At 48.5% G+C, this 27,289-nt stretch overlaps 1 protein-coding gene across 11 annotated transcripts in view; it reads left to right on the plus strand.

Annotated features, from left to right (window-relative positions):
- Positions 1 to 27,289, plus strand: part of AGAP1 (ArfGAP with GTPase domain, ankyrin repeat and PH domain 1) — a 639,080-nt gene that overhangs the window by 527,104 nt on the left and 84,687 nt on the right. For all 11 annotated transcript variants that reach the window (XM_021924443.2, XM_021924444.2, XM_021924446.2 and 8 more), the window contains 3 exons: positions 14,094 to 14,248; positions 18,254 to 18,344; positions 26,557 to 26,779. In XM_021924443.2, the coding sequence (XP_021780135.2) occupies positions 14,094 to 14,248; positions 18,254 to 18,344; positions 26,557 to 26,779 (469 nt within the window). The remainder of the gene's footprint in view (positions 1 to 14,093; positions 14,249 to 18,253; positions 18,345 to 26,556; positions 26,780 to 27,289) is intronic.

Here is a 27,289-nt window from a genome sequence, read left to right on the forward strand (position 1 = left end):
ACAAAGATATTGACCAAATTCAGAGTTTCCAAAAATAGTTACCTGAGAACCGTGAACTGCGTGTGTTTAGAATGATCTTTTGTTTTTGTTTAAAATTAATAACTTCTCAATTATAGTAAGGGGTGGGCTTTATGTGTTATTTTCCATAGGTCTTGGTTCTGTACAACCCTGGTCCATATTCTCCAGGCTTGCCTGCTTTCTTTGTTGTTGTTTTTTTTTTTTTTTTTGGGGGGGGCAGGGAGTCTCACTCTGTTGCCCAGGCTGGAGTGCAGTGGCACAATCTCCGCTCGCTGCAGCCTCCATCTCCAGGGTTCAAGTGATTCTCATGCCTCGGCCTCCTGAGTAGCTGGGATTACAGACACCCGCCACCACACCCAGCTACTTTTTGTGTTTTTAGTAGAGACGGGGTTTTGCCATATCGCACAGGCTGCTCCCGAACTCCTGACCTCAAGTGATCTGCCCCCGCTGGGCCTCTCACAGTGTTAGGATTACAGGCTTGAGCCACTGCACCCGGCCAGCAGGCTTTCTTTCACATCAATCTTTTCCTACAAAAACGGGAGAAAATTTGAAAATAAAAACTGACTTTTTAATACTGCACTTTGGCTGACATCTTAATATGTGCACTTTTGGCATAGTTGGGTAAAATATCTAAGCCACGTGCCTATGTAATAGATGCTTTTAAAACAGAAATACTGTAGGATTTTACAAAGTATACGATGGAAAATAGCATTAAAGCCTGGGTGGGTGCCTGACATTGCCACACGTTGCCGCTTAGGGTATGGGTCGTGGTAGAGGGAGAGAGACCATAAGGTAGTGAGTACATTCCGTCTGAGTCTCCAACCCCATTGCATTGACAGTGGCTACCTGGAGAACTGTGTGAAGAGGAATTCTGGGGCTGCACCAGCCTCTTCAGGAACAGTTAGGAATGTCTGTTTTTCAAAGAAAAGGAGAGAGAGCTTCCCTTTGTCATCCCGGGTCCAGCGTGGCACCTCCCTTGCAGATAAAGCTGAAATCAGAAAGATGAAGTGGGCTGTTCATGGGCACCAGTCTGTCGATGGCAGAGTGGGAAGTAGGTTCCAGGAGAGAGAACCCCAAAGTTGGAGCTCCAGTTCGGACAGAAACTGGGAGAACCCATAGCGAAAACTCACTTGTTAAAAGGGGAAAAAGAAAAAAGGCTTGGCGGAAGGTAAGCATCGGTGGTAATGTGTTCACCAGGGCTTTGTGGTGTGTCCTAAAACAGAAGTCCCAATTCTTTTACCAAGGGCAGGAGTGGAGAAGATGGTTACTTTCTGCTCAGGCCTTGGCTATTGTATTGTCCCGCCATTTTGCAGTGGTGCCGTCTGGAGGCCTCTGGGCTTGGTAGATCCTGGACTCTTCGTGCAGCGAACATGCCCATCCTCCACGCTGAGCGTGTCATCTCTGCACCGTTGCGATAGCACATTTCGGTTTCATCATGGGTTTGTCATTAAATGTGTCACAAAAGATGCTTAGCCTTGTGGATGGAACACTGGGTGGGCCTCAGGATCCTGGATTTCAGGCTATAGGGCACCCTGGGAGAACCTCCTCTCACCCCAGGACCCAGATTCTCATCCGGTCATTGAAGAACTTGGAGTGAGTGACTTCTACATCCTCCTCGAGCCTTTTTTGATTCAGATGAGAAGCAGATCTCGGCATTGCACCTGCACCCATCAGTAATTTGTTTTTTTGTTTTTTTGGAGACGGAGTCTTGCTTTGTCACCCAGGCTGGAGTGCAGTGGCGTGATCTTGGCTCACTACAACCTCCGCCTCCCAGGTTCAAGTAGTTCTCCTGCCTCAGCCTCCCAAGTAGCTCGGACTATAGGCGCACACCACCACACCCAGCTCATTTTTTTTATCCGTATTTTAGTAGAGATGGGGTTTCATCATGTTGCCCAGGCTGGTCTTGAACTCCTGAGCTCAGGCAATCTGCCCACCTCAGCCTCCCAAAGTGTTAGGATTACAGGCATGAGCCACTACGCCCGGCCCCATCAACAGCTTTGAGCCATTTTGCGTCATAGTCCAGGACACAGATCCAGGTCCTCTTGGCCTTTGCAAGAGCACAGTACAGTTGTCCTCTTCCCCAAACCCCTCGCCCGAGACCTGTGTGTGCCTCTGTGCCTCCCTCCTTCCCTCGCCTGGTACCCACGCTCCCCCATGCATCCTTGTCAGATGCCTCCTGTTGAAAGCAACTTCCAAATGTGAAACGGTTTTCAGCTGTTTTTAGCCCTTTAACCCTTTGTCTGCTAGAATTCCGCCAAAAAATAATTGATGACGGATTGGCCCATTAACCTTTAAGAAAAAAAAAAAGTTTGACAGCCTGGATTCGTGTAATGAGGAGGGATTCCTTGTGAAATCAGTCTGATGGCTGAGTTTCTTGCCCCTAAGGAGGCAAAATTAGCCCCACGGGGCCTCGTCTGCATAGAAACTGGACACAATTAGTGTAATATCCGGTGTTATTAATGTCGTTTGGAATAATTGGGCAGGTTGATTTCGACAGGTTCATGGTGCTAAAATACTATTATAGTGGACCTTTCCACAGTTAACCGTTAAACACAGAAAACTGTTTAAATCCCTATGAGCCCAATCACAAAACTTTATTAAACAGCCAAGCCCTGGAATGTCACACGGGGAAACAGCACACCGTCCGTTACTTCGGGCTTTGGGGCGTGGTGGCGTTTTGATTTTTCAGGAGCAGGGGGATTAATTTGGCTGTCTGTGCGTGTATCTGAAACTTCAACATGCTTTTAATAGATATACCATCAGGAACTTCTACAACCCAAAATCCGTTTTTACAGTGAATGAAATAGAAGCCACTGCAATTGTCACTAATAGGAAGTTTGTATTAGTGAAATGACACCACGAAAAATGAAAGCTCGGAACGGCGCATCCTCACGGGTTCGTGCTTGTTCTGCACGTTTGAAGTGAGGGTGGCAGCGGAGAGTAATGCTCGGCTCTGTCTCTGACTGATGGGCCTCACACTGCCAATTACTGTTTTGATCATTTTTAATTTAGTTGCTCATAAGTAAAATGTCATCACCATGCCACTTCGTAATGTGCTGCAGCCCTTCGGGGCCATCGGGGATTTGAATAAGGCTCTATCATCTGCTAAAAATTCTTCTTTGAACCTCAGGAGGAGCATGTTCCTGTTCTCTCCACACAGAAGAAGGGAAAACACTTGGGTCCAAAAATCTATTCACTGTTTACATAATGAGTGTAAATGGTCACACCAAAGTGTAAACACGGATTAAATCTTGAGATTTGCTAGGTGTTGACCTAATAATGTCACCAGAGCAGCACATAGGAGATCACCACGAGGTTAGGTCTTCTCCACTGGATTAGTCAGAACTGGGTTTAGTAACGACAGAAATCCAATTTTAAAAGAGTCAGACACTGGGCGTAATGGCTTACGCCTGTAATCCCAGCTACTCAGGAGGCTGAGGCAGGAGAATCACTTGAACCCCGGAGGCGGAGGTTGCAGTGAGCTGAGATTGTGCCACTGCACTCCAGCCTGGGTGACAGACAGAATGAGACTCCTTCTCGGATGGATGGATGGATGTCTCATGTAACCAACTGTAGGACAGGCAGGTGGAGCTTCAGGGACCTCAGAGGCACCAGGCTCCCTGCCACCTCCCATCCCTGGCTTCACTGCTGGGCAGTAGCATTCGTACCTGTCCACAGGGAGTGGCCCGATAGCAGAAGTGCTCCTTCCCATGGAGCGGGCAGAGGCACCTGCACCTGTGGACCACATCCTGACAGGTCCCAGATAAGAGGGGAAGGCACTCGATGGACCCAACTCAGATGTGAAACGCTGGAGGACACTTGATGATGCGCCCCCACCAGGACTGATCAGAGCAGCCAGGGTCATCACATGCTCCAGTTGACAGACACAGATGGGGCCATCCCTGCCCCCCCGTGCTGGCCAGGGAGCCAAACAGCCAGCAGGTGGCACATGGAAGGCCCAGAGGACCACCACCTCTGGGCACCATGTCCCCAGCATTTACCAGACTGGCCTGATTGTGTGAGCCGACATCAGTTAGAAAGAAGTATGACAGACCGGGTGCGGTGGCTCACGCCTGTAATCCCAGCATTTTGGGAGGCCGAGGTGGGCAGATCACCCAAGGTCAGGAGTTCGAGACCAGCCTGGCCAACATGGCAAAACCTCATCTCTACTAAAAATACAAAAATTAGCTGGTCATGGTGGCAGGCGCCTGCAATCCCAGCTACTCGGGAGGCTGAAGCAGAGAATCACTTGAACCTGGGAAGGGGAGGTTGCAGTGAGCTGAGATCGCGCCATTGCACTCCAGCCTGGGCTACAGAGTGAGAATCCATCTCGGAAAAAAAAGAATAACAGTAGCACAAGCTGTTGAGGGATTTCTGGGGAAACTACTTTCAAAAGGCCCAACCATCTTGCTCTCTTGGCATGAGGAATAGGAGAAGATAATGGAAAGCCACTGGAGACCCTTCCGGCCCCTACGCCATCTTTGATTCCCAAGGAGAGCTCCTTCTTTTTAACGTTAATTTGTTTTTAGGAAATGGAGGAAGAGTACTGCCACTTTAAGAGAGGAAAATGATTACACGCAATAATGGCTGTAAAGTCCTGGCATTGTGCCTGGTACAGAATTTGGAGCCCAGCGGTGTTATTTTTTGTATTTATTATTCCGTGCAGTAGATTTGTTACAGATAAACAGATTTCTTCCTGAAAGTTGTAACATGACTGTGCAGTTGCTCTGTAATCCTTGTGCTTATTTTTTTAATCTTGGGAGGCAGAGAAAAGTCACATGGCAGATATAAATTAGATCTGAAACTCTGCGTATGGGTATTCACCTATTACTCTCCCTGAAAATAAAACAAATAAAGCCACCTAAAGACAGGATCCTAGGAAACACATGGGCCTAGCATAGCTGGATCCCACTCGGCAGTGTTGGTGTAGAGTGGCCTTAATTAGGCTCTGTGCTCAGATGTTAATCCTTCCTCAGGAAGCAAGGTCCAGCTGTTCAGATCCTTGTCATAGATTTCAGGGCCTGAAAATCCAAAAGAGGGCACAGGGTAGTCCCCCTGCTGGGGCCCGCCTCTGCATGGAGCGTGTAGGGTTCCATCTCCCGCCTCTGTCCTGCCTCCCCCAGGGCAGACTGAGCCTCTCCCCTCCAGGTGTCCCAGACGTTTGCAACACAGTTCAGCCCCGGTCCCCATCAGCACACCCTGCCTGGGAGAGGCCAGCCCAGGGTCAGCAGCACCATTGCCTCTTGATTTGGGAGCTGGTGCTGGACCCTGCGTTGACGAGACAGAGGGGGCCATCTTCTGCTTCTCCAGGTATAGGCTGAACCATCCAGTCAAAACAGAACGGAAACCCCAAAGAGCTGTTCATCGGCATCTCACTGCATTCACTGCATGGTGAACTCCTACTCACACGGAAAAGCGTGGCGTTAAGACCTGCCCTGTGATCACAGGGCCTTTGTGCGTGCTTCGTACACGTCAGAGACAGACCATACCCAAGGATCACAGAGATGGCACAGCTTCCTGCTCACCACACTTTATCACCGAGCTGTTGATCCTGAGGATTGCAATTCTTGTCTTCATTTCTTCATTATTTGTATAATCCTGTGCTTTTCCAGGTTTAGAGTTATCGCACAGGACTCCCCCTCGAAAAAAGAATATCTTAAGTGAGCCTAGGGTTGCACAGTTGGTTCTTAGTTGGGAAGCGAAGCTTAGCGGTGCTTTCCTGGGTCAGCAGGGCCTATCATGGGGCTGGCCTTCCTAATCCATGCCTTTACCTGAAGCTGGTGCCCATCAGCCTGGATCCCGGAGTGTCTTGCGTCTGTTTCCTCTTTACTCTGCTGGGCCTTGTTGGTGTTTCATGGTAATTAGCCAATTAGCCAGGGTTTCATTCTCCAAGAGAGGAGGCCTGAACCTGAGCAGGCCACCCTCAGACTCTGGCTAATCCGTCACCTCCAGGCAAAGTGTGAAGTCTTCTCTTTACCACCTCTTCTGAGCGGCTGCGGATGCCAAGTGGTTCTTTATGTTACTTTTAGGGAAGTATTTAGCTCATTCACGAGTCTTTGTGTCTCTCCTTTGCTACTCACAGATATAAATATATGCCCATTATTTGGGAAGGCCTGCTTAAATACGATTTTTGTTTGCTAGTGTACAGAAATGCAATTAATATTTCTGTATTCATCTTGTATCTTGCCCATTTGCCAACTGCTGTTAGGTTTTTAATAATCTGTAGGTGATTTGGGGTTTTCTATGAAGACAGTCATATACCTTGTGAATGTCTTTATCTTCCTTTCCAATCTCTCGGTCTTTTATTTCCTTATTTTTGTCTTGCTACACTGGGTAGCAGGGACGAAAAAAAGCAGTTACGGTGGCTGTCCTTGTCTTGAGCATCCTGTAACTGAGTGTTCAAAGGTATGTTTCTAACATCTCACCCTTAGGATTAGTGACACTGTGGGTTTAGGGAGAGATCGTCTCTGTCCAAGGTAAGGGAGTTCTCTTCTATTCCTCGTTGGCTAAGAAGTTTTAATCATGCTTCTTTCTCTTTATTTATTTATTTTTCTTTCTTCTGGTTGAGAAATTGCACGTTCTACTTCTTTTCTTGCAGAAGTTTACCACATAGACTTAATTTACCAACATGTGAAGTGAGTCCTTAACCTCCCCCAGTACAGCAGTCCAAGGCCCCTATGACATCCTAACTCCCATGTCCTCACCGCCACTCTCACGTTCTCCAGCATTTTGACTTTTCCCATGGTAGGCATTGTCATTAGCAGCTTTAGTCGGTATTGTTTTTGTTTAGATTTTTGTTTTTACGTATTTATCAGTTCCTTTGCTCATCAACCCATCTTTCACAAACCTGCCTTCTAGGATCTTCCTGAAGTACATTTTTTTTTTTTTTTTTTTTGAGATGAAGTCTTGCTTTGTCACCTGGACTGGAGGTCAGTGGCGTGATCTCAGCTCACTGCAACCTCCGCCTCCCACGTTCAAGTGATTCTCCTTTCTCAGCTTCCCAAGTAGCTGGTATTACAGGTGCATGCCACCATGCCCAGCCATTTTTTTTTTTTTTTGTATTTTAGTAGAGACAGGGTTTCGCTATGTTGGCCGGGCAGGTCTTGAACTCCTGACCTCAGATGATCCACCTGCCTCGACCTCCCAGTGTTGGGATTACAGGCGTGAGCCACTGTGCCTGGCCCTGAAATATATCATTTAGTAATTTCCCTAGTGGACGTCTATTGGTAATAAGCACTTTTGGGTTTTTTTTGCAGAAAAATTGTATTTCGTTCTTTCTCTTTCTTTTCTCTTTCCCTTTCTTTTCTCTTCCTTTCTTTTCTTCTCTGCTCTTTTCTTTTCTGATTTTTCTTTCATAGGGTCTCACTCTGTGACCCAGGCTGGAGTACAGTGGTGTGATCACAGCTCACTGCAGCCTCCATCTCCCAGGCTCAAGTGATCCTCCCACCTCAGCCTCCCAAGTAGCTGGGGCTACAGGTGCAAGCCACCATGCCTGGCTAATTTTCAAATTTTTTGTAGAGATGAGGTCTCACTATGTTGCCCAGACCAGTCTTGAACTCCTGGGCTCAAGTGATTCTCCCACCTCACATCCCAAAGTGCTGAGATGGCAGACGCGATCCCCTGCACCTGGCCTGTATTTCACTCTTGTTCTTCAGAGTGAATCTCAAGAATTTTCCTGAGTCTCAAGTCTACACTGTTATTTTCCCTTGAGGATATTATTCCACACTCTCGCGACTCTGACTGTTACTCTTAAGTCTGTGATCCGTCTCAATATTTGTTTAAGACCAGTCTGTCTCTAGAGACGGGGTTTTACCATGCTGACCAGGCTGGTCTTGAACTCCTGACACCTTAGGTGATCCACTAGCCTCAGCCTCCCAAAGTGCTGGGATTACAGGCGTGAGCCCCTGTGCCCGGCCTGTATCAGTAATGCTTTGGATCTAAATCTGCTGTCTTGTTTGCAGTGTGTTGGGTGACCTCTGGTTTTGAGTTCAGATGTAATTGGTCTCCATCCATGGGAAGCCTTCCTGTAGAGAAGATACCAGCAGCCAAGGGAGCTCTGAGACCTGGGGCTTCCCGGCTCCTGTCCTTGCAGGATTGCCGGGTGCTGGACCCTGGGTTTATGTTTCCTGTCTTAGGACCTTATCTGTTGTGCTACCAAAGGTGTTTGCCTCTCAGGGTAGCCTTCACTTTTGCAGGTTTTTAGCACTTTAGGCTCACAGTTCTAGTTTCAGCTCGTGTATTTGATTTGGGGAGGGAGAAGGAGGGTCCTCTTGGAGATCAGGCCTCACTGTGGACTGCTGTGTTGTGAAGCAGTCAGCTTGGAAGGGAAGCCAGGCCCCAGGAACAAGGGAGAAGTGCTTAAGTGTTGGGGAGGGGAGCAACTGCACAAACTTCCTAGACGGTAAACTCAGAGAAGGATTAAAGCTGGGCCAGAGCCAATTTCACAGTCAGGCAAGGGCTGAAAGTAGAAGGCCGTGGAAGGGTACAGATTGGCGGATATTGCTAAGCAGGGCTGTGACTGATGAGATGGCAGTAGGAAGAGGGAGAGGGAGGAATCCAGGTAATTTTGAGATTTTATGATTAGAATAGCATTGTAATCATTAAGAGAAATACAGAACCCCAAGAGGAGCATTTGAAAATTCTGGCAAATCTATGTGATGCGTGTTAAATTTGATATGAGGACAAAGTATTTGAGAAACAATCCATAGGCATTTAAAATTCCAAACCCGATTAGATATATGAATTAGTTATATATGTGTGTGTGTATATATGTATATATATGTGTATATATGAACTGTACATGTCTGTAGGAAGTGACTGACTAAGCTTCGGAAGGAAAGGAACCCTTAAGAAGGAGGAAGGAGGAACATTAAACTTGAAGTTTGCCTTCACTAAAGGCCACATGCAGAGGAACCAGGGAGGAGAAAGAGAAGCAGTGATCAGAAAGCTGGAAAGAGAACTATAGTTGCACAGTGAGAAGATGGCAGGCACGCCACAGGCACCCCTCCTTGCCCTGGGGTAGACCTTGCTAGCTAATCACAGATCCTTCTCCAGGAGCCTGGAGCCAGCCTTGGAGATCTCAACACAGAACTCTCTGCAGCTGCTCAAAGCTGCCTGCATTGAGAACACAGATGCAAGATAGTTCTCAGCTATCTTGCATCACTCCCACAGGATCTCAGAGTTGCAAGGGCCCTCCCAATCACCTGTGAGATGCTGAATTCCCACCAGTCTCCCTCTGAAAGGGCCATATTCAAGGGCCTGAAACTCCCAAGGGAGCAGAACCCATAAGCTCCATCTATGGATAGTTGTGAGAGGGAAAGAATCTTCCACTTGCGGGGTCTCCATCATTTTTTTCTGTCCTGGGTTGACTCCAGGGCACCCAGAACAGGTGTCATCCCTCTTCCATCAGACAGAAGTCCCCTGTGCTCAGAGTCCCCAGTGAGCAGTCCCTGGCATTGGGCTCTCACTGTGGTGTCTGCTGACTACCACCCTGAGTGATGGAGACAGGACCACCTCCTCACCATTGTGGATGACACACTCACAGCCTTCACTTTCATCGGGAGCCCCATTATGGGCTGGCTGTTCACTGCAGTCCTTCAGCCTGTTCGTATTTGTAGTTGGGAAGCAAAATCTTCCCCCCAAACCCCTCTTGCTGTTGGGGTCCAAGGGAAGGAATTCTAGTCATGCATTTGACCATTTGAGTTGTCAGTTCAGCTCAGAGGTCCTCTTCTTTTTAGACCCTGGGGATGGGAATAAAACCTTAGTTTATCTGCTATCCCCCAAAACTCTTTGCTCTCAAAATTTGGTAAGCAGACTTTATATGTCTTTATCCAAGTCATTGATAAAACATAATGAATATTGAATGAGGCAAAACAGAGGTAAAAGTTCCATGGTTGACCACTGCAGACCTCCTACTAGTTTATGCTACTTAGTACCCCTTAGTTGTGAATCCATGAAACTCTATTCATATCTCTTTCATTCACCCTGATAAATGCCTTGCTCACATCTGGGTGAGTCTTCAGGGTGATCAAGCATCTCAGAAGACCAAGGGGGAAAATACTACAAGATGGTGGTGCCTATCAGCCCCATAAGGTGGTCTAAAAAGAGGGGGGTCAGTGAGAAAGAAGACTGAGCACAGCCCATGACCCCTGGCTGTTCCTTGATTTGTAGTCTTATAAAGTGAGGTTTCAATCGGGTGGATGATGGGGAAGCATTATTAGAAAAGACAGTGTGGTAAAGAGCTGGATGCATGCTTACACGTGTCTGCTTTGCACACTGTGCAAGTGAAGGATGAAGAAAAGAGGTGATGATATCTCTCAAGGATGGAGTGAGATCAGGAAGTGAGGTCAGGAGGTCTGTAGAAGGGGGACATCAAGTTTGCAAGAGAGTGAGGAAACCATGCCAAATCCAGGTCCACAAGAAGGTATAAGGGGACCAGGTAAATGATGCAGAGAGATAGGGGAAGAAAGGACCAGGAGCTGAAAGGAGAGACAGAAATGTTGAGTGACATAGAAGATACTAGAAAAGGGAACTTACTTGTGTCCAGTATAAGAAGACAGGTGGTGGGATAGATTGTTAAAGTGAATGTTCAGCCAGGTGCAGTGACTCATGTCTGTAATCCCAGCACTTTGGGAGGCCAAGGTGGGCGGATCACCTGAGGTCAGGAGTTCAAGACCAGCCTGGCCAACATGGAGAAACCCGTCTCTACTAAAAATATAAAATTCGCTGGGTATGGTAGTACCCACCTGTAATCCCATCTACACAGGAGGCTGAGGCAGGAGAATCACTTGAACCCGGGAGGCGGAGGTTGCAATGAGCTGAGATCACACCATTGCGCTCCAGCCTGGGAGACAAGAGCAAAACTCTGTCTCGAAAAATAAATAAATAAATAGAGTGAGTGATGAAGCCGTAGAACAGCCACCGTAGGGAGCACATTTGGAAATCAGCTCGAAATGGGTTCTGATGTTCCTGTGAACACTTAAATATATTTGTTCCCCTAAGTAGAGTTTGCATGCATAGGTAAATTTTGTTTACATAATTGATCGGGCAGAGCCAAACTGTGCTTTAGCAATTTAATTTGCAAGTTTTGTCTTTGCATGAGATACTGAGAGTATTCCAGTGCAAGATACCAGATAGCAGCTGCTGCATTGAGATGAGGCAAAAAATAGAGATGTTCCCGTGGAACTTCCTTCAGATTTCCATTGTTTTTATCACTTTGTGTTCAGTCATCTGCCTGCTTGTGTGTGCCCGTCCTTCCCACGTAGACATTTAGAGGGCACAGGCTTCTGCATGCTGGCATCCCTTCCACCCAGCCCAGTGCCTAGCATGTGAGGGGGGGCAGCTAAGGACCACAGTGACCGACACCTGCACCCGTACAGTGTAATGCAAGTTCAGCTCTTGGCCTTTGTTCCAGTGACTGTAGCTCATGACTGGCTAGAGCCACACATTTGAACAGGAAAGCTTTACAGGGGACCAGTTGTGGAGAAATTTAACCGGGAAGCTAATGGTTGTAATTTTTTTCACTAGAAGATCCAATAAACACTGATCAGAGGGAGCTTTGATACGTGTATTTGAATTTCACAGATTAAACAAAGTGTGAGCCTGTTGAGTTGATCTCCTAATGAAAAATTGTCACATCCCACCCATGAATTACCAAGTGTTCCTTATGACCTAACTGTGTGAGTTATGTAGTTTTTTCTTACCTTACCTATCTGTTCACTAGGAGAGTTTTGCATAAAATACATGAATTGGGGCACTATCCTATGAGAATCTGTAAGGAAAATGTTGTAATTCATAGTACTAGGACATAAAAGCCCATGGATCAAGAAGCTGGACCAAGACCCACAGAGGCAGTGGCTCAGCCAGTAATTGCACGGTATCATTGTAAGTCAGCCATGGTGAAACCTATGTGAAACTTACAGTTACAATGATTTTTTTTTTTTAATGAAAACTCCAAGTCCCTGAGTGTTTAAGGTCATTACTGAAGGCATGACCTGCAGACACCCTGACCCCCACCTTCCTCCCCCACCCCCCTTTCCACAGCAGGTGGAGTGTTTGCATCTGCATCAATACACAAGTGGTGGGGTTGGGGGGGATCATTTGTTCTTCAAATTCAAGAGCCCAGTAGATTGGGATAAAATTCCTGAGCGACCAGACCCTCCCATCCTGACCTTTGTCACCAGCTCTCCAGAAATCAGGAACCAGGGTGACTGAGAGCCAGCCGAGGACTTCCTCTGAAGACTTTTCTCTCCCCTCCCACTCCAGCCCAGATCAGTCCCTTTCACAGATGGGGTGGGCCTCAGTGCCGACACCCCAAGGGGGACTAACCAGCCAGGGCCTCAGGCCCAACCTCCACTCAGCACCCACATCACAGCACTTTCCTGCAGCCCCCAGAATATGCCCGGGGCGCAGTGGCTGTCAGCACCTAGGGGAGTCACAGACCTTTGAGGGGCTGGCGGAGGCCATGGGCCCTCTCTGGCTGGGCGCTGTCCCCACACCCCTGGGAGTGAGGCTTGGCAGCATCAGTGGGCTGTTCAGGTGGAAGGGATCTCTCTCAGCCGCAAAGGGGCTGCACGTCCACCCAGCCAGAAAGGAGAGGGGAAAGGGCGAGTGGGGTGGCACGTCCTTATGTCCCAGGAAGGGCCTGGGAGAGCCAGCCTAGGTAAAGGCAGTAAGCCATGCTTGGAAGCTGGGCTACAGGGACCAAGAGTCTGGAAGGTCAGAGGTCCATGCAGTAGACATGAGCCAGCCCAATGGCCACAGGCTGGGGACGGAGATAAGTAAAGTAGTTGGCAGACAGGTAGATGAAAGTCAGTACCAATCATAGTTGCTCGCCAGCGGATTCTAATGCAGCTAGTTCACAGGCCAGGGCCTGGAAATATTGAGTCAAATGAGGTGTTGCATCTAAAAACCAAGCTGAAGATTTCTGAATGAGGGTCTGATGCAGTGGCTCACACTTGTCACTCAGCACTTTGGGAGGCCAAGGAGTGAGGATCACTTGCGGTTAGGAGTTTGAGACCAGCCTAGGGTCTCAGGAGGCAAAGGCAGGAGGCTCGCTTGAACCTGGGAGGTGGAAGATGTAGTGAGCTGTGATCGCACTACAGCACTCCAGCTTGGACCACAAAGTGGGACCCCATCTCAAAAAAAAGTATTCATGCTTGTCTGCAATTAGTTATGCTCTTTGCCAGTGGTGCCTCCTCCCTTGGCAGGGACTTGGGGGCTGGGAGTGAGGACAGGAATCATGAGCAGAGGCCGACGTGAATCTGTGGAGTGTCTCTCGTGGACCAGGCCCCACGTCCGCGTGGGTCTGTACACTTCATGGAACTAGCAGGAAAGCACTAGACAGTTGGTGCCCTTTGCCTTCATCTTATGGGTTAGAAAAAAGGAACCTCGGAGGAGTCAAGGAACTTGCCCAAAGACTCAGATGTGGCAGGTGGGGTCGCAGGGGTAGCCCCAAGTTCCTTTCTTCCCATTCCAGACACGGCCCCAGAGTGGCTACCAAGTCTGGGGCCTGTCTCAGCTGAGATCCTCCTAAGGCGCGCGGGATCCCACGCACTCTGGCCAACTGAAACATGGGACTTGATGCCTCTCCCACGGTAACAGGTCCTCTGCCATAAAAGAACAGAAACCTTCCCACGTTCCTCTTTCCATGGAGTGCCTGTGGATCTATGCGAGTGCTTGGGTAGAAATTAACCCTGCATCCGGAGGTTAGCGGCCCTAACTTAATTTTCATCCCACAGATAAGGATGGTCAGCCGTGAGTTACATAGTTATTCTCGTAGGTTGCTTTGTGTGTGCGCCACACAGAGACGCTGACATCACTCGTCGATTTCATCAGGCCTTGTCCCCTGAGCCTTGGTTGAAACCTGGCTAAGCCATGCTGGCCTTAGGAACCGCATCTGGAGGGTTGGGAGGTGCATGGATTCAGATCTCCGCTGCCGTGGTTGTCCAGTGCTGTGTGCGCCACCAGCCCGTGCAGGGGCAGCTGAACCCAGAGGCACTTCTATGACAGAGGGCCGGCAGGGGGACTGCTGTCTCATGAAAGCTAAACTCTTCATCCCACACTCTGTGTTTCAGAACAAGAAGAAAACTTTGAGTTTATCATTGTGTCCCTCACTGGCCAAACGTGGCACTTTGAAGCCACGACGTATGAGGAGCGGGACGCCTGGGTCCAAGCCATCGAGAGCCAGATCCTGGCCAGCCTGCAGTCGTGCGAGAGCAGCAAGAACAAGGTGAGGCTCCAGGCTGCCCAAAACCAAGGCTGCGGCTGCTCAGGGGGAATGCGGGCCCCAAGTAATGCCCCAGGGAGGGGAAAATAGAGGACCGGTGTGAATGACAGGACTTAGCTATTCTTTGTGAGCAGAAAGCTCAATAACTAAAACGATCAGAAACACCTGTGTCTATACCATCATATGTGAGTATTCCAGCCTGACTGTGCTTCCCTGGCAGAAGAGCCAAGGTTAAATCTTCACTCTCTCAGCCAATCCCAGAGGGAATCTTTTGGACTCTTGTGGCTTCTGGATCCACATTTATTTTTGTTTTGGACAGAATACGCTCAGAAAAAAAAAGAGACGGACTTAAAAGATGCACTGTTCTTATAAATGCCCAGAATTCAAACTGACATCAAGTTGGAAAACCGTCTCTTGTTAGGGACATAAATGAAAAGTACAGGGTCTGTATGAGCGTGCAGGGAGCTTGGGAAGATAAAGTTTCTGTTATCTAAACTGATAAAGCCTGGTATGTGTTTTATTCAATAATCAGAGGTGGTGTTGCAGCTCTTTTTTATATTAAAAAAATAGAGGCAATTTGTTTTTTGTAGTTATTTAGCTAAAAAAGAAAAAAGATTTTAACCTGTATTTTTTTTCTCTCTTTTTTTTCTCTGGAGAGTCTGTCTGTCTGTCACCTAGGCTGGAGTACAGTGGCACAATCCCAGCTCACTGCAATCTCCAAGCTCAAGCATTCCTCCCACCTCAGCCTCCTGAGTAGCTGGGACTACAGGCATGTGCCACCATGCCTGGCTTGCTTGCTTATTTATTTATATATTTATTGATTTAATATATATTCTTTGTGGAGGTGGGGTTTCATCATGTTGCCCAGGCTGGTCTCAAACTCTTGGGCTCAAGTGATCCACCTGCCTCAGATGCCCAGAGTGCTGGGATTACAGGCATGAGCTACTGCACCTGGCCTAACCTGTATTCTCTAGACTACTGCCCAGTGATATTCCTTCCACAAAAGTCCTTTTTCCCATCAAGGATTGCTTCCATGTCATTATTTTAATGTTTGGTTCTCTTTAACCTCTTTGTTGGGATGCTTTAGACTTTTGGAGAGCATTTTGATATTTCAAACTATGTTCAACTAGAAACTAAGAGACAGGACGTTACCCAGCGACCTGCAGTTTCATTTGTAACCATTTAAAGAAATTTCTACCAATGATTTATGTGCGGCTTTGTCACTGAAAAGAGAGTCTGTCTTTCAGAAAGATAAAGTGTCTTATTTTATTACCCTCTTTAACCAGGGTAAACCAGACCACAGTCATTATTATTATAATGTAATTTGCTTCCCTTTTTAAAAGATGTTTTATACCCAAGGTGGGAAGAACCACTGCCTTTCATTCCATACACCCTGGCTTTACTGGGTCACGTCCACATGCATCCGCAATGTGCCTCCTGAAACGAGCACAGGGTGCTTTGGGGCCACCTCGATGGGGAGCAACAGCACGCCGCATCCTCCAAGCGTGGGCAGCTCATTGTGCGAAGGAAGACGGGGAGGCAGGATGTGTTACCAAACAGAGAGGCACAGATTCCCGCCTTCATGGGAGAATCACAGTCTCTCACAGCAGACTCTGAGCCCATGCCATCTCGACCTAATTCAGGAAGATCTGGGATGGTGGCAGCCTTTCCCATTCCACACCTTGCCAGGCTCCTCCCCGCTCATGTCTCAGCCGATGCACACGTAAGCCTTTAGAATGCTGCCCTTTGGCCCCCACTAGGCGCCTGTGCTCCGGGGAATTGCTCCCTTGGGAGGAGGATGCGTTGAGCAACCGAAGGTGGCCGACTCACAGCTGGTCATCTTGGGCATTGGTTGAACAGGTGTGAGGGCATAAAACATGGAAATACTTTCCACAAGGAGTGGCAGGAGGGCAAAAACACAGGCCAAGTTGACCACCAGCTTTATAGTGTTTTACCTGCCAGTGGATAATTGAGAGCTGATACAAGTATAGGCATAGCTAGACAGACAGACAGAGAAACCAACCAACCACAGAAGTGATACATGTACACAGAGAGACAGAAGCACATCCGTGTGTGTGTGTGTGTGTGTGTGTGTGTGAGATCATACATGTGCATTCCAGAAGCCAATGTAAACTGTTTAAAAATATTTTGAATACTTGGGTATCTAACCAAAGGGAATTAAAATTCAATAACACATGATGCTAATTAGACAGTAGTAATTAATACATTACAATGTATTATTATATAGCAAGTAATATATTGTTTCACATCAATTTGACATGAGATGTTTCAATTTATGAAGAATTCTTACACAAAAATCAAGCTTATTGTAACTGTCCTCTGAAATTGATCAATTTTTGCTTTAACTATAGTATTAAATGCATATTTAATAAATAAGCCTTAAAAACTCTACATAGCAGCCAGACACGATGGTTCACGCCTGCACTCCTGGTGCTTTGGGAGGCTAAGGTGGGGGGATCACTTGAGGCCAGGAGTTTGAGACCAGCCTGGGCAACGTAGGGAGACCCCCGTCTCTACAAATTTTAAAGTAGCCAGATGCATGGCTCACACCTGTAGTTCCAGCTACTCAGGAGGCTGAGGTGGGAGGACCACTTGAGCCCAGGAGATGGAGGCTGCTATGAGCTGTGATTGCAGTACTCCAGCCTGGGCAACAGAGCAAGATCTTCTCTCTAGGCGGGGAAAAAGGTACATCTCCAGTACATATCCTTTTACTTAGAACTTCTACTTCCGGGAATGTATTCTTAGTAAATAATCATGAATGTGTACCAAGACTTAGCCATCGTATGTTCTTACAGCATCGTTTATGATAGAGAAAAACTGGAAGTGACTTAAATGTCCACCAAAGAGAACTTAATAAATAGGTCTTCACTAAGTAGAATGCTATGCAGCCATTTAAAATGATGACGTCAGAGACTATGGGATGGCACTGAGCAATGAACAGATTCCGTTAGGCTGGAAAGGGCAGGTTTCTACGCAGCAATATGTATTATGCTGGCTTTTTAAAGTACGTATGTGTGTGTAGATGTGTTCAAACAGCAGGCTGAAAGAACAGATATCAAAATGTTAATAATGCTTAACTATGGATGGCCATATCATTGTTTATAAACCTTTATGTTCTTTTTCCCCTCTCTGTATTTTCTAAACTTGCTGCAATGAGCACGTATGTTTTTAAATCCTTTTTAAAGAAGACCATAGAGCTAGGTGCAGTGGCTCACACCTGTAATCTCAACACTATAGGAGGCTGAGGCAGGAGGATCACTTGAACCCAGGAGTTCAAGGCTGCAGTGAGCTATGATCGTGCCACTGCACCCCAGCTTCATCCACAGAGCGAGACGCTGGCTTAAATAATAGTAAATAAATAAATAAATAAATAAATAAATAAATAAATAAATAAAAATAAAGCAAGCCATCAAGTGTAAGGTTAAGAATCAGCACCCTCAGCTATGCTCATGTTTCTCCCTGCCCCCACCTTGGTGAGTGGCTTCATCACTGTGACAACTGAGGGTCTTCAGATGACAGGTGCATCTCCCAGGGTGATGTGTGGTACGGATGGGGTTTTCTGACAAGGAACCATGAGATATTCTTACAGTGCTGATGAAGCCCTAACCCTGGGCTTATAAACGGATTATTTCTTTCTCATTCTTCATACCAAGTAGACATGTGGCTACTGCCCAGAAGGTTACTCATTTACCTTCTCCAGGTGACCATGGTCCATGTTTATTCACAGATGATCCAGAGCTGTCCTCTTTGCTCATTTCTGGCAGAGTCCCTCTCAGCTGATGAGTGTTAAAATGTGACATTTCCTCCCTCCCCCAGCCCCATGCATGATGATTTCTCCTTCAGTTACGCTCTTTCCCAAAGACATCAAAACGGGTGATTTTTTGGAAATTACCCTCATCCTACATTTGCTCCCAATCTGTTTGATCTTTCCCCGATGTTATCAGTGATGTGCGTTTCTCCTTATATTTGTGTCTTCCTCGTGCCCAGTCCCGGCTGACGAGCCAGAGCGAGGCCATGGCCCTGCAGTCGATCCGGAACATGCGCGGGAACTCCCACTGTGTGGACTGCGATACCCAGAGTAAGTGTATGCGGTGGCAGCAGGGGCTGGCACTCTGCAGCTGGAGACCACGTGGTCCCACTAGGCCCGGGTTGCAGGGGACTCACATCTGTCCTGTTGGCAGATAAGAGTTAACTGCTTTTAGGAAACAGAGATATTTTGTTTGGATTTTACCTTAACAGAGCACTTTCCACACAGGCCTCGCCCCTGTCTGCGGGGTGCGTTTCTCTGAGTCTTTCCTTGCCTTTGGCATCCGATGAGCAGCAGTCACACCTGGGGTGCGAAGGATTCGGCCCCACAGCCTGTGCCAAGGCTAGGAAGGCCGGGAGTTCAAGACCAGCCTGGGCTACAAAAAATTAAAAATTAGCCAGGCATGGTGGCTGGCTTACTTTCTAATTAATCGGTGATCACTTACTGATGTTTTTTTCATAAAAATAGAATATAATTGGTTCATTCCTGCCTAGAGATTTCTGGGTATTGTTTTTTTAATTTCACAATCATATGTTCTGGGTTTCACCATCAAATGATGTCTTTGTTTTTTTTTTTTTTGGTCTTAAATCCATTACCCACTAACGCCTCTGATTGAATGGATAGAAGTTGTAAGTACTGCTTTGTGCCATAGAGTAACCCAGTTTTATTTCATGCTTTCTGTTGTCTAATCCATACTATTATCTTCCCTTTGAAAAAGCCATTTTGCTGTTCATAATATTGAGAGTATGGACTTATTTTCATTGTTGCAGTCCCAGCCCAGAGACAGTATTGGAGACATTCAGTAAACTTCTTCCATTCAGAATTTTTTTTTTTAAGTAGTGTTTTGAAGAGAAGGAAGTCCAGTTCAAACAAGGTAAGAGGTGCTGGTACCAGGCTGGGTGCTGCCCAGGAGTCAAACGTGCATGGCGTGGTAGGTCCTGCCATCCTGAAGCCTGAAACGCACTGGACAAAGCACCGACCTGCTGACCATGGAGCTAAGCGCTGGGGAGAGTCATCAGGGGCACACAGCGGCCTTGCCACCCACGCAGGAGCTGTCTGTCAGCAGGGCTCTGGAGATGGGCAGGGTGTGTACAGGGAAGGGGCCAAAGGAATCATTGGGAGCAAAGTGAGCGGCTTGAGGAGAGCTTCTCCGGGTGGTTGTAGGATCAGAGGTGTTGTTTGGGCTGGGAAACCGGTAGAAGCCAGTTGGAGTGTGAGTGCTAAGTGAAACTTTCCAGCTTTGTTCTTCATTTGTAAGCAGAGGGACATCATTGGAGTTTTAGAGCAGGAAGGAGATGGACCCTGAGCTCCACTTGGGGAGACGGATCTGGCCAGACCATTTTGAACAGACTGGAATAGAGGCAAAGCAGGGAGGAGGCCAGCCGGGGTCAGCTCGGCCGGGAAGGGAGACAGGAGCCCAGGACTGCTCCAGACAAAAGGGAAGGGAAGCACCCCTCCAAGAGTGCACTCAGCAACGTAGCAGGCAGGAGAGAGATCAAAAGTCCGTCCGCGGCCTCTGTGGAGGAGTCTGTCCTGCGGCTGAGGGAAGGGGTTCTTCTCCAAGTATCTTGGGGTTCTTCTTTAAAGCACCTCCTTGTGTTTGAATTTTTAAGTTTTACTTTCAAACGTGTGGTGAAATGAAGTTCGAAGAGAGAAGCAGTTATTTGAAGTATGTTTCTATCAAAAAGTTTTAAAAGTAAGAGGTTTTTTAAAAGCACAAACCTGAGAAATATTAGAACATCCATTAAGGAAAATGCCTGCAGTTGTTTCCACCGTGCATCTGAAGGTTGCTTTAAAAGAAGGGCATCCGTGGCTTGCGGGGACCGTGATACCTGGCAAATCGGAGGTCGCAGGTCCTCTCTGAGATGAGCTTGTGCATGTGAGTGCGGATGGGGGTGGGAAAGGGAGGCCAGTGCAGGGGAGGTGTGGGCCAGTTTGTTCTGAGCAAGACCACCTGAGCAGATAGACAGGGACAAAGGGAAGGGCAGAGTTTGACAATTCAGGAGAAAGAGGCGATAGCAAGCACGCATTTGCTAAATGTGTGGTCTATGTCAGCCCCATGCCAAACCCTCGCATGTGTTGTCTTTTCATTCTGCAACCCTAACGGTTGCTGCTCCTGTGGGCCCCACTTAAAGGGGAGGAATTGAGGAGCCTGAAGGGTCAAGTCATTTGTCTGAGGTCACAGAAATAGCAAGTCCCGTAGCAGGATTCAAACCAAGCTGTTGGCCAGCCTGCTGTATTTTCTCAAGAACAAGGGCCTTGAGAAGAATGGAAAGGCTCAGAAGATGTAGCACGTTGGCAAGGATGTGTTAAGTAAAAATACCCAATTTTGGTGAAAGTACCAGGATAGGTACACTGCCCACACTGATGATGAACTGTAAACCCCTCCATGGGGCCTTTTGAGAATGTATATAAAAGCTTTTGAAGAGTGGATGCCCTTGACTCCAGGTGTACACTCCAGGAACTAAACCAACGGGATTGAGCAAGGCAGGCGCAGAGATCTGTCTTTCCAGGTGTTCATCACAGTGCTTTGTATGGCGAAAAAATCAGAAGCATCCCAAATGTCTTAACAATTGAAAAGCAGTTCATGGTGATGTCTTCTCTTTTCTACCTTTCAAAATCATGGGAAAAGACTTAATTGAGCCTGGGCATGGTGGCTCACACCTGTAATCCCAGCACTTTGGGAGGCCGAGGTGGGTGGATCATCTGAGGTCAGGAGTTCGAGACCAGCCTGGCCAACATGGTGAAACCTCATCTCTACTAAAAATACAAAAATTAACCAGGCATGGTGGCACATGCCTGTAATCCCGGCTACTTGGGAAGCTGAGGCAGGAGAATCACTTGAACTGGAGAGGCGGAGTTGCAGTGAGCCAAGATCGCGTCATTGCACTCCAGCCTGGGCGACAGAGTGAGACTTCGTCTCAAGGGAAAAAAAGGGAGGGTGGGGGGCTTAATTGAGATAAAGAAACTTCATAATGTGTTGTAAAATGAAAAAGGGGTATGACAATGAGTCTGGATGAGCCTAACGAATATTTACAGGTATTTAGCGGGGAAAGATCGTAAGGCTGAACTCTGAAAGGTTAGCACCAGTTGTGTCTGAGTGGTAGGATCTTTTGAGGCTTGGGGATTTTCATGCAGCGTGGAATTTGGAATTGTGGTAACAGCTCCCTGGCCCCCTAATGCTCTAGACCGCCAGGAGCCCCCTCTGTCTGCGCACTGGGCACATCCCAGAGCACTGTTTCCAGAGTGGACACTGAGCTGGAGCGTTGGGGGTGCCTGTCTATAAAGGGTTTCCTAGAGCCAGTGAATTTGGGAAACTCTTAACAGCATCTACCTCCCAGGAAGTTGCAGCCTTCGGACACCTGTGCTTCTGAGGAGTCCTGCTCTGAAGATACCTGTTTAGCACGGCCCATCCCAGCGTGTCCCAGGCCATCGGACAGTGGGGTCTTTGTTTAGGGCGCCTGTTGCCTGCCTTCTGCCAGGAACATGCCAAGGGAAGTCCACACCTGAGGGCCCCTGAGAATCCTAGGGCTTGGGACCATCAGTGGCTCTCACCAGCAGGTCTGACCTTCATGGGCAGGCCCTGAGAGGCAGCCCACCGTTTCTGCTGCTTTCTGTCTGCCCATCCATGTCGTCTGTGAAGCCCTGGTCAGAGCTGACCATGTGCTGCTCCCTCCCGCCCTGCTGCGTGGACCTCACACGTGCCCCTCTCTCCTGGGCCTTTCCGATGTCTAGAATCCTGCCTTATTTCCCTTTGTGGACTCCAGGCCTGCACACAAGAGGGAACTGGCACCCACCGCTACCACCAGATAGCTCACCACAGCCTACGGTAGGAGCACATCCAGGCTGTCATCTTCAGCTTGGCCCACAAATAGAACCTCGGGTCCCGCAACGTTGGGTCTCTGTCCCATTGTTGCCTCTTAGTCCTTCCCTGACCACCAGGTTTGAAATCACACACACACATCCCTACTCCCTGCTGTCCTGCCCTGGGGGCTTCCTAGCTCTGGTGTATCGTACAATTTTCTTAGCTCTTTTCTGGTTTGGGCGGGGGCAGGAGTGGGTTGAGATGGGGTCTTGCCCTGTAGCCCAGGATGGAGTGCAGCAGTGCAGCAGACGGGCTGCCTCTCAGGGCCTGTCCTTGGTTGCAGCAGTATAATCATGGCTCACTGCAGCCTTCAACTCTTCGGCTCCAGCAATCCTCCCACCTCAGACTCCTGATTAGCTGTGACTACATGTGCATGCCACCATGCCGAGCTGATTTTTTAAAATTTTTGTGGAGAGGTAGTCTCACTATGCTGCCCAGGCTGTTCTTAAACTCCTGGCCTTCGGCGATCCTCCCCCATTGGCCTCCCAAAGTGCTGGAATTATAGGCGGGAGCCACTGTGCCTGGCCTGGTTTTTTTACTTTTTCCTGGTTGGTCTATCGCCATAGAATCTACGTCCTACATTTCTATGGGCAGGGATTTTTCTCCGTTTTCTTCACCGCCGTATCCCCAGAAGCCAGTGTGTTAATATTGGTTGAATATGTGAAGGAACAGATGTAATTACAGCCAACACCTAACACTGTACTTCCCATGGGGCAGCCACTGCTCTAAGTGCCTCGTAGCTTTTAATCCTTCTGACAGCCCCTTGAGAATGGGAATTATTAGCCTCATTTCTCAGGAGGGGAGCTGAGGCCCAGAGAGCGAGGGGCTTGCAGAGGACAAAGGTGGAAAGGCAGTGCTGGCAGGTGGCGCGCACACAGGTATGGGGGCCTGGAGAGCAGGCACGGCAGGCCTGGGGCTGTGGAACCAGCGGGGCCTGAAGCCAGGTCGGGAGCAGGAGACAGTTCAGAGGTCTGAGGCCGTGCCAGGAGGCTGGGATCAGCCACAGGCCGAGGTTCTCCACCCAGGCCGAGACACAGCGAAGTGTCCCAGTTGGCCTTAAGACGTCTTTCAAGGAAATTGCGATGGTGATGCTTAGATACCAACCCTTGCTGATGAGTCATTCTCTGCTGGAGCAGAGGCGAGGTTCTCCCCTCAGTCAGCCCCAGCCTTCCCTGTCTCTAAGCAGAGAGTGGTGAGCACAGGGCCCTGGAACACTTTACTGCCCGCCCCCTGCAGCATTTTGGGTTTCACAGAATTCAGAGTCCAGGCACAGGAACGTGTCCCACGCATTCATGTCGTCCTTCAGATCTGGACCTGACAGCCTGGGAACTGCTTGGGGGAGGTAGGAGGCAGGTGCACGAAGGTCTGAACGAGAGGCCAGCATGAGTGGCTTCTGTGTCTGCAACCCACAGTGGCATGGAGGGCGGTGGGGTGGGCATAGGAACCAAATCAGAGGTTCTGGCAAGAGTTTAGGCAAGTGGCTGTAGGGATCCAGATGTGAGTAGGGACAGTGTGTGAGACCCTTCCCCACAGCACTTAGTGATGGGCCAGATGCGGGGACGTAAGGGAGCAGGAGAGGTGCTGGGTTTTGAGCGGTGGTGTGACATGATCAGCAGTACTGTGTTCAGTGGGGCCCTGGCTGTTGTGTGAAGAGGTCTGCAGGGAAGTGACGGGCGAGGCCGCAGACAGGAGCCCCTTGCACCCCAGTTGCGATACTGGTGAGGATGCCCATCGGAGCAGTAGGTTCAAGAAGAAAGGGTTGGACTTACGACAGGTTGAGAACGTTGTGATTGGCTGTGGGAATGATGGAAGAATCAAGGTGGACCCCTGGGGTCCCAACTTGAATAGCTGAGACAGGAAGGACCTGGCAGAAGAATGCATTTGCAGAGTGGATGTTGACGAGGAGATTCTCCCAACTGAAATGTACGTGGTCGTTGCGTGTATGATAATTCGGGAGCCAGGAAGAGGTGTTAGTGCTTGGGTGGTGATTAAAGTGTGGGTTGGGTTGGCCTGAAAGAGACTACAGAGTTGGAAGAGATGACCCCACAGGAGCCCTGAGGTCAGGGAGGAAGAGCTGGGAAACAGATCACAACAGAGCAACCAGGAAAGTGGGAAAAAAATCCAGAGAGGTTGTTGACCAAAAAGGTATCAGAAGTTAGCACTGGCCCAGCACAGTGGCTTATGCCTGTAATCCCAACACTTTGGGAGGCCCAGGCAGGAGGATTGCTTGAGCCCAGGGGTTCAAGACCAGCCTAGGCAACATAGCAAGACCCCATCTCTGCAAAAAAAATGTAAAAAGTTAGCCAGGCATGGTGGTATGCACCTGTAGTCCCAGCCACTCAAGAAGCTGAGGCAGGAGGATCACTGGAGCCCAGGAGTTTAAGGCTGCAGTAAGCAGTGATTGTGCCACCATGAGAGACCCTATCTCAAAAAAAAGTAGTAGTCAATGTTGTGAGGAGGGGTTGGGCAGTGACCAGCCCACAAGAGGCCAAGTGAAATGTTGGCCACAGGAGTCTTTTGGGCTTAGCCCTGGAAGGGGCTGGTGACTTTGGCTGTGCTGCATCCATGGTCTGGAGGTGGAGACCTGGTTGTCAGTGATCCAGAGGTACAGAAGCAGAGGGGGCCAGTGGAGAGGTGGGCTGTGCAGACACAAAGGGAGAGCCACAGGTGAGAAGGGGTCCATGCCAGCTGTGTGCCATGCCTCCACCCTCCACACCCCCAGACCAGGGCATCCCCCATGTGGCCATCCTTTCTGTCCCCGCTGCCCTCCTTCCTGTCCCCGCCGCCCTCTTCCTTCCCATGCCACCTGCGCATTGGTTCTGACTGCACTGTTTAGCATTGAGTCTCTGCATTTCTCTGTTCTCTTCTGCTTGGGTTTTCTCCATTTGATGCATAGGTTTCCCCTTCCCAGCCAGAACCTCTCTGAGGTCACAGACCTCTCTTCTTGCATTTCTTTTTGAGAAGGAGTCTCATTGTCGCTTCAGGCTGGAGGCAGGTGGCAGGGATCTCAGCTCACTGCAACCTCCGTCTCCCGAGTTCAAGCGATTCTCCTGCCACAGCCTCCCGAGGAGCTGGGATTACAGATGCCCTCCACCATGCCCAGCTAACTTTTTTGTAATTTTAGTAGAGACAGGGTTTCACCATGTTGGTTATGCTGGTCTCAAACTCCTGACTTCAGGTGATCCGCCCATCTCAGCCTCCCAAAGTGCTGGGATTACAGGCATGAGCTCCCGTGCCCAGCTTCTTCTCACATTTCTTGTGGTATCTATCACTGCCTTCTTGCACGTGCAGTAGATGTTAAATAAAGGACTGGTTTTCTGATTTCTGATCAACTGGCGTAACGCTATTGCTGGTCACTTGACATTTATAAAACAAAAGATGTCTCCCCAGTGAGTCAAATGTGACCTGAGCTACTTGGTCTTTTGTAGACTGTTCAAGTGTGCCCGGAGTAAACATTGCCTATTCCCAGGAGAGTAAGCCGTGTCTACTTAACAGCGGTGAAAGCCATTGACTCTCAAGGTCAACCCCATCTTGGCACATCAGCTGTAGATTCTAGCATGAAGTCAACCCGGGCCTGAGTTCTTGGTCTTCTGATGATGCCAGCCAGTTTCACGCAGTGAATGCTCCAGTTCTGGGGTCCCAGTGCTGCTGTCTGAACCCATTTCTTGTCCTGCACAATCCTTGCACTAGTCCTTGGTCTAGTTTCACAGCCCAAAGCCTGTCACCATTCCTTCTGCAAGTCAGCGTTGGTTGTGCTGCGTGATAACCCCACCAAAGGGCCTTGCCCGCCAACTTGCCCACAGTGCAGTTGCTTCAGTAGCTATAGTTAAATAAGATCACTGAAAACGATATTTTTTCACTGTAGTGTACCTCTCTCTCATCTTTGAAATTTGCAAGCATGCCCGTTGTGTACCTCCTGGAAACTTTGATGTGCCAGTGGCTGCAGAGGTAGCAATAAGGGAATGACCAGAGTCACGGTGTCACCCAGCTGCCCCTCAGCACTTCTCCTTGGCAGCAGCTGTCCCCAGTGGATGCCGAGTCACACGTGTTTTTTTCCCATACAGGTCAGCCCTCTCAAGGTGAAAGCTGCTGTGACGTATGGGAAAGTGCATCTTTTCTATCCAAACCAACGCTGTCAATTATTTATTGTGTAGGAAATTCCAAGGCTTTGGCTTCAGCCAAATGTGTTCTGAAGCTACTACCAACTGCCAGTCGTTTGGGACACCTCAAACAGGACTGAGCACTGGCTACGGAGCATTTCTTCTAGCCATGGATGTGGTTCTAGGAAGAGCCTGTCAACGCGAAGTTTGACTGATTCGTGGCCTTGTATTTCTAAGGACAGTTGGAATGAGAGATGATGGTCTGATTGCATTTAGCATTCTGTTCCTCTTCCCATAGATCCTAACTGGGCCAGTTTGAACTTGGGAGCCCTCATGTGCATCGAGTGCTCAGGGATCCACCGGAATCTTGGCACCCACCTTTCCCGAGTCCGATCTCTGGACCTGGATGACTGGCCAATCGAGCTCATCAAGGTGATGTCGTCCATCGGGAACGAGCTAGCCAACAGCGTCTGGGAAGAGAGCAGCCAGGGGCGGACGAAACCCTCAGTAGACTCCACAAGGTAGGAACTTTGGAAGATGCCTGGCTCCCGACACGTTTGCCAACAGTTAGGCAACTGGAAGTGATCGTAATGACAGCCACAGTTGGGATGGTCCTGATAACCTGTAGGAGTTCAGGAGTTCTGATTCATCCGGCATAGGAATGTCGGTGTTTAAAATTGGTCTTAAGCAGACGTGGATAATTCACACTCCTTAATTTTTTATGTTTGTTTTTAGGCCTTGGGGATTTCTCTCCCCCTCTTAGAAATGTATTAAGCTTCTAACCTTATGAATATATTACTTTAATTAATACATTTCTAATAGGCATAAGCTGTGCCGTTGACACTAATTATGAATTTTTGATCCTTTAATTTTGTTATTCTTATAGCTTTGATAAGCATCTGCTCTGTCACTCCCCCCCGCCACCATCACACAAAAGTTATTTTTATGGTAACAAAATATATTTTATTTTCTAAAATATATCTCTAACACATTTAGTCAACCAAGTTCAGCATAATGTATGGTGTAACTCC

Source organism: Papio anubis, chromosome 10, assembly GCF_008728515.1.
Source record: "Papio anubis isolate 15944 chromosome 10, Panubis1.0, whole genome shotgun sequence".
NCBI lineage: Eukaryota > Metazoa > Chordata > Mammalia > Primates > Cercopithecidae > Papio > Papio anubis.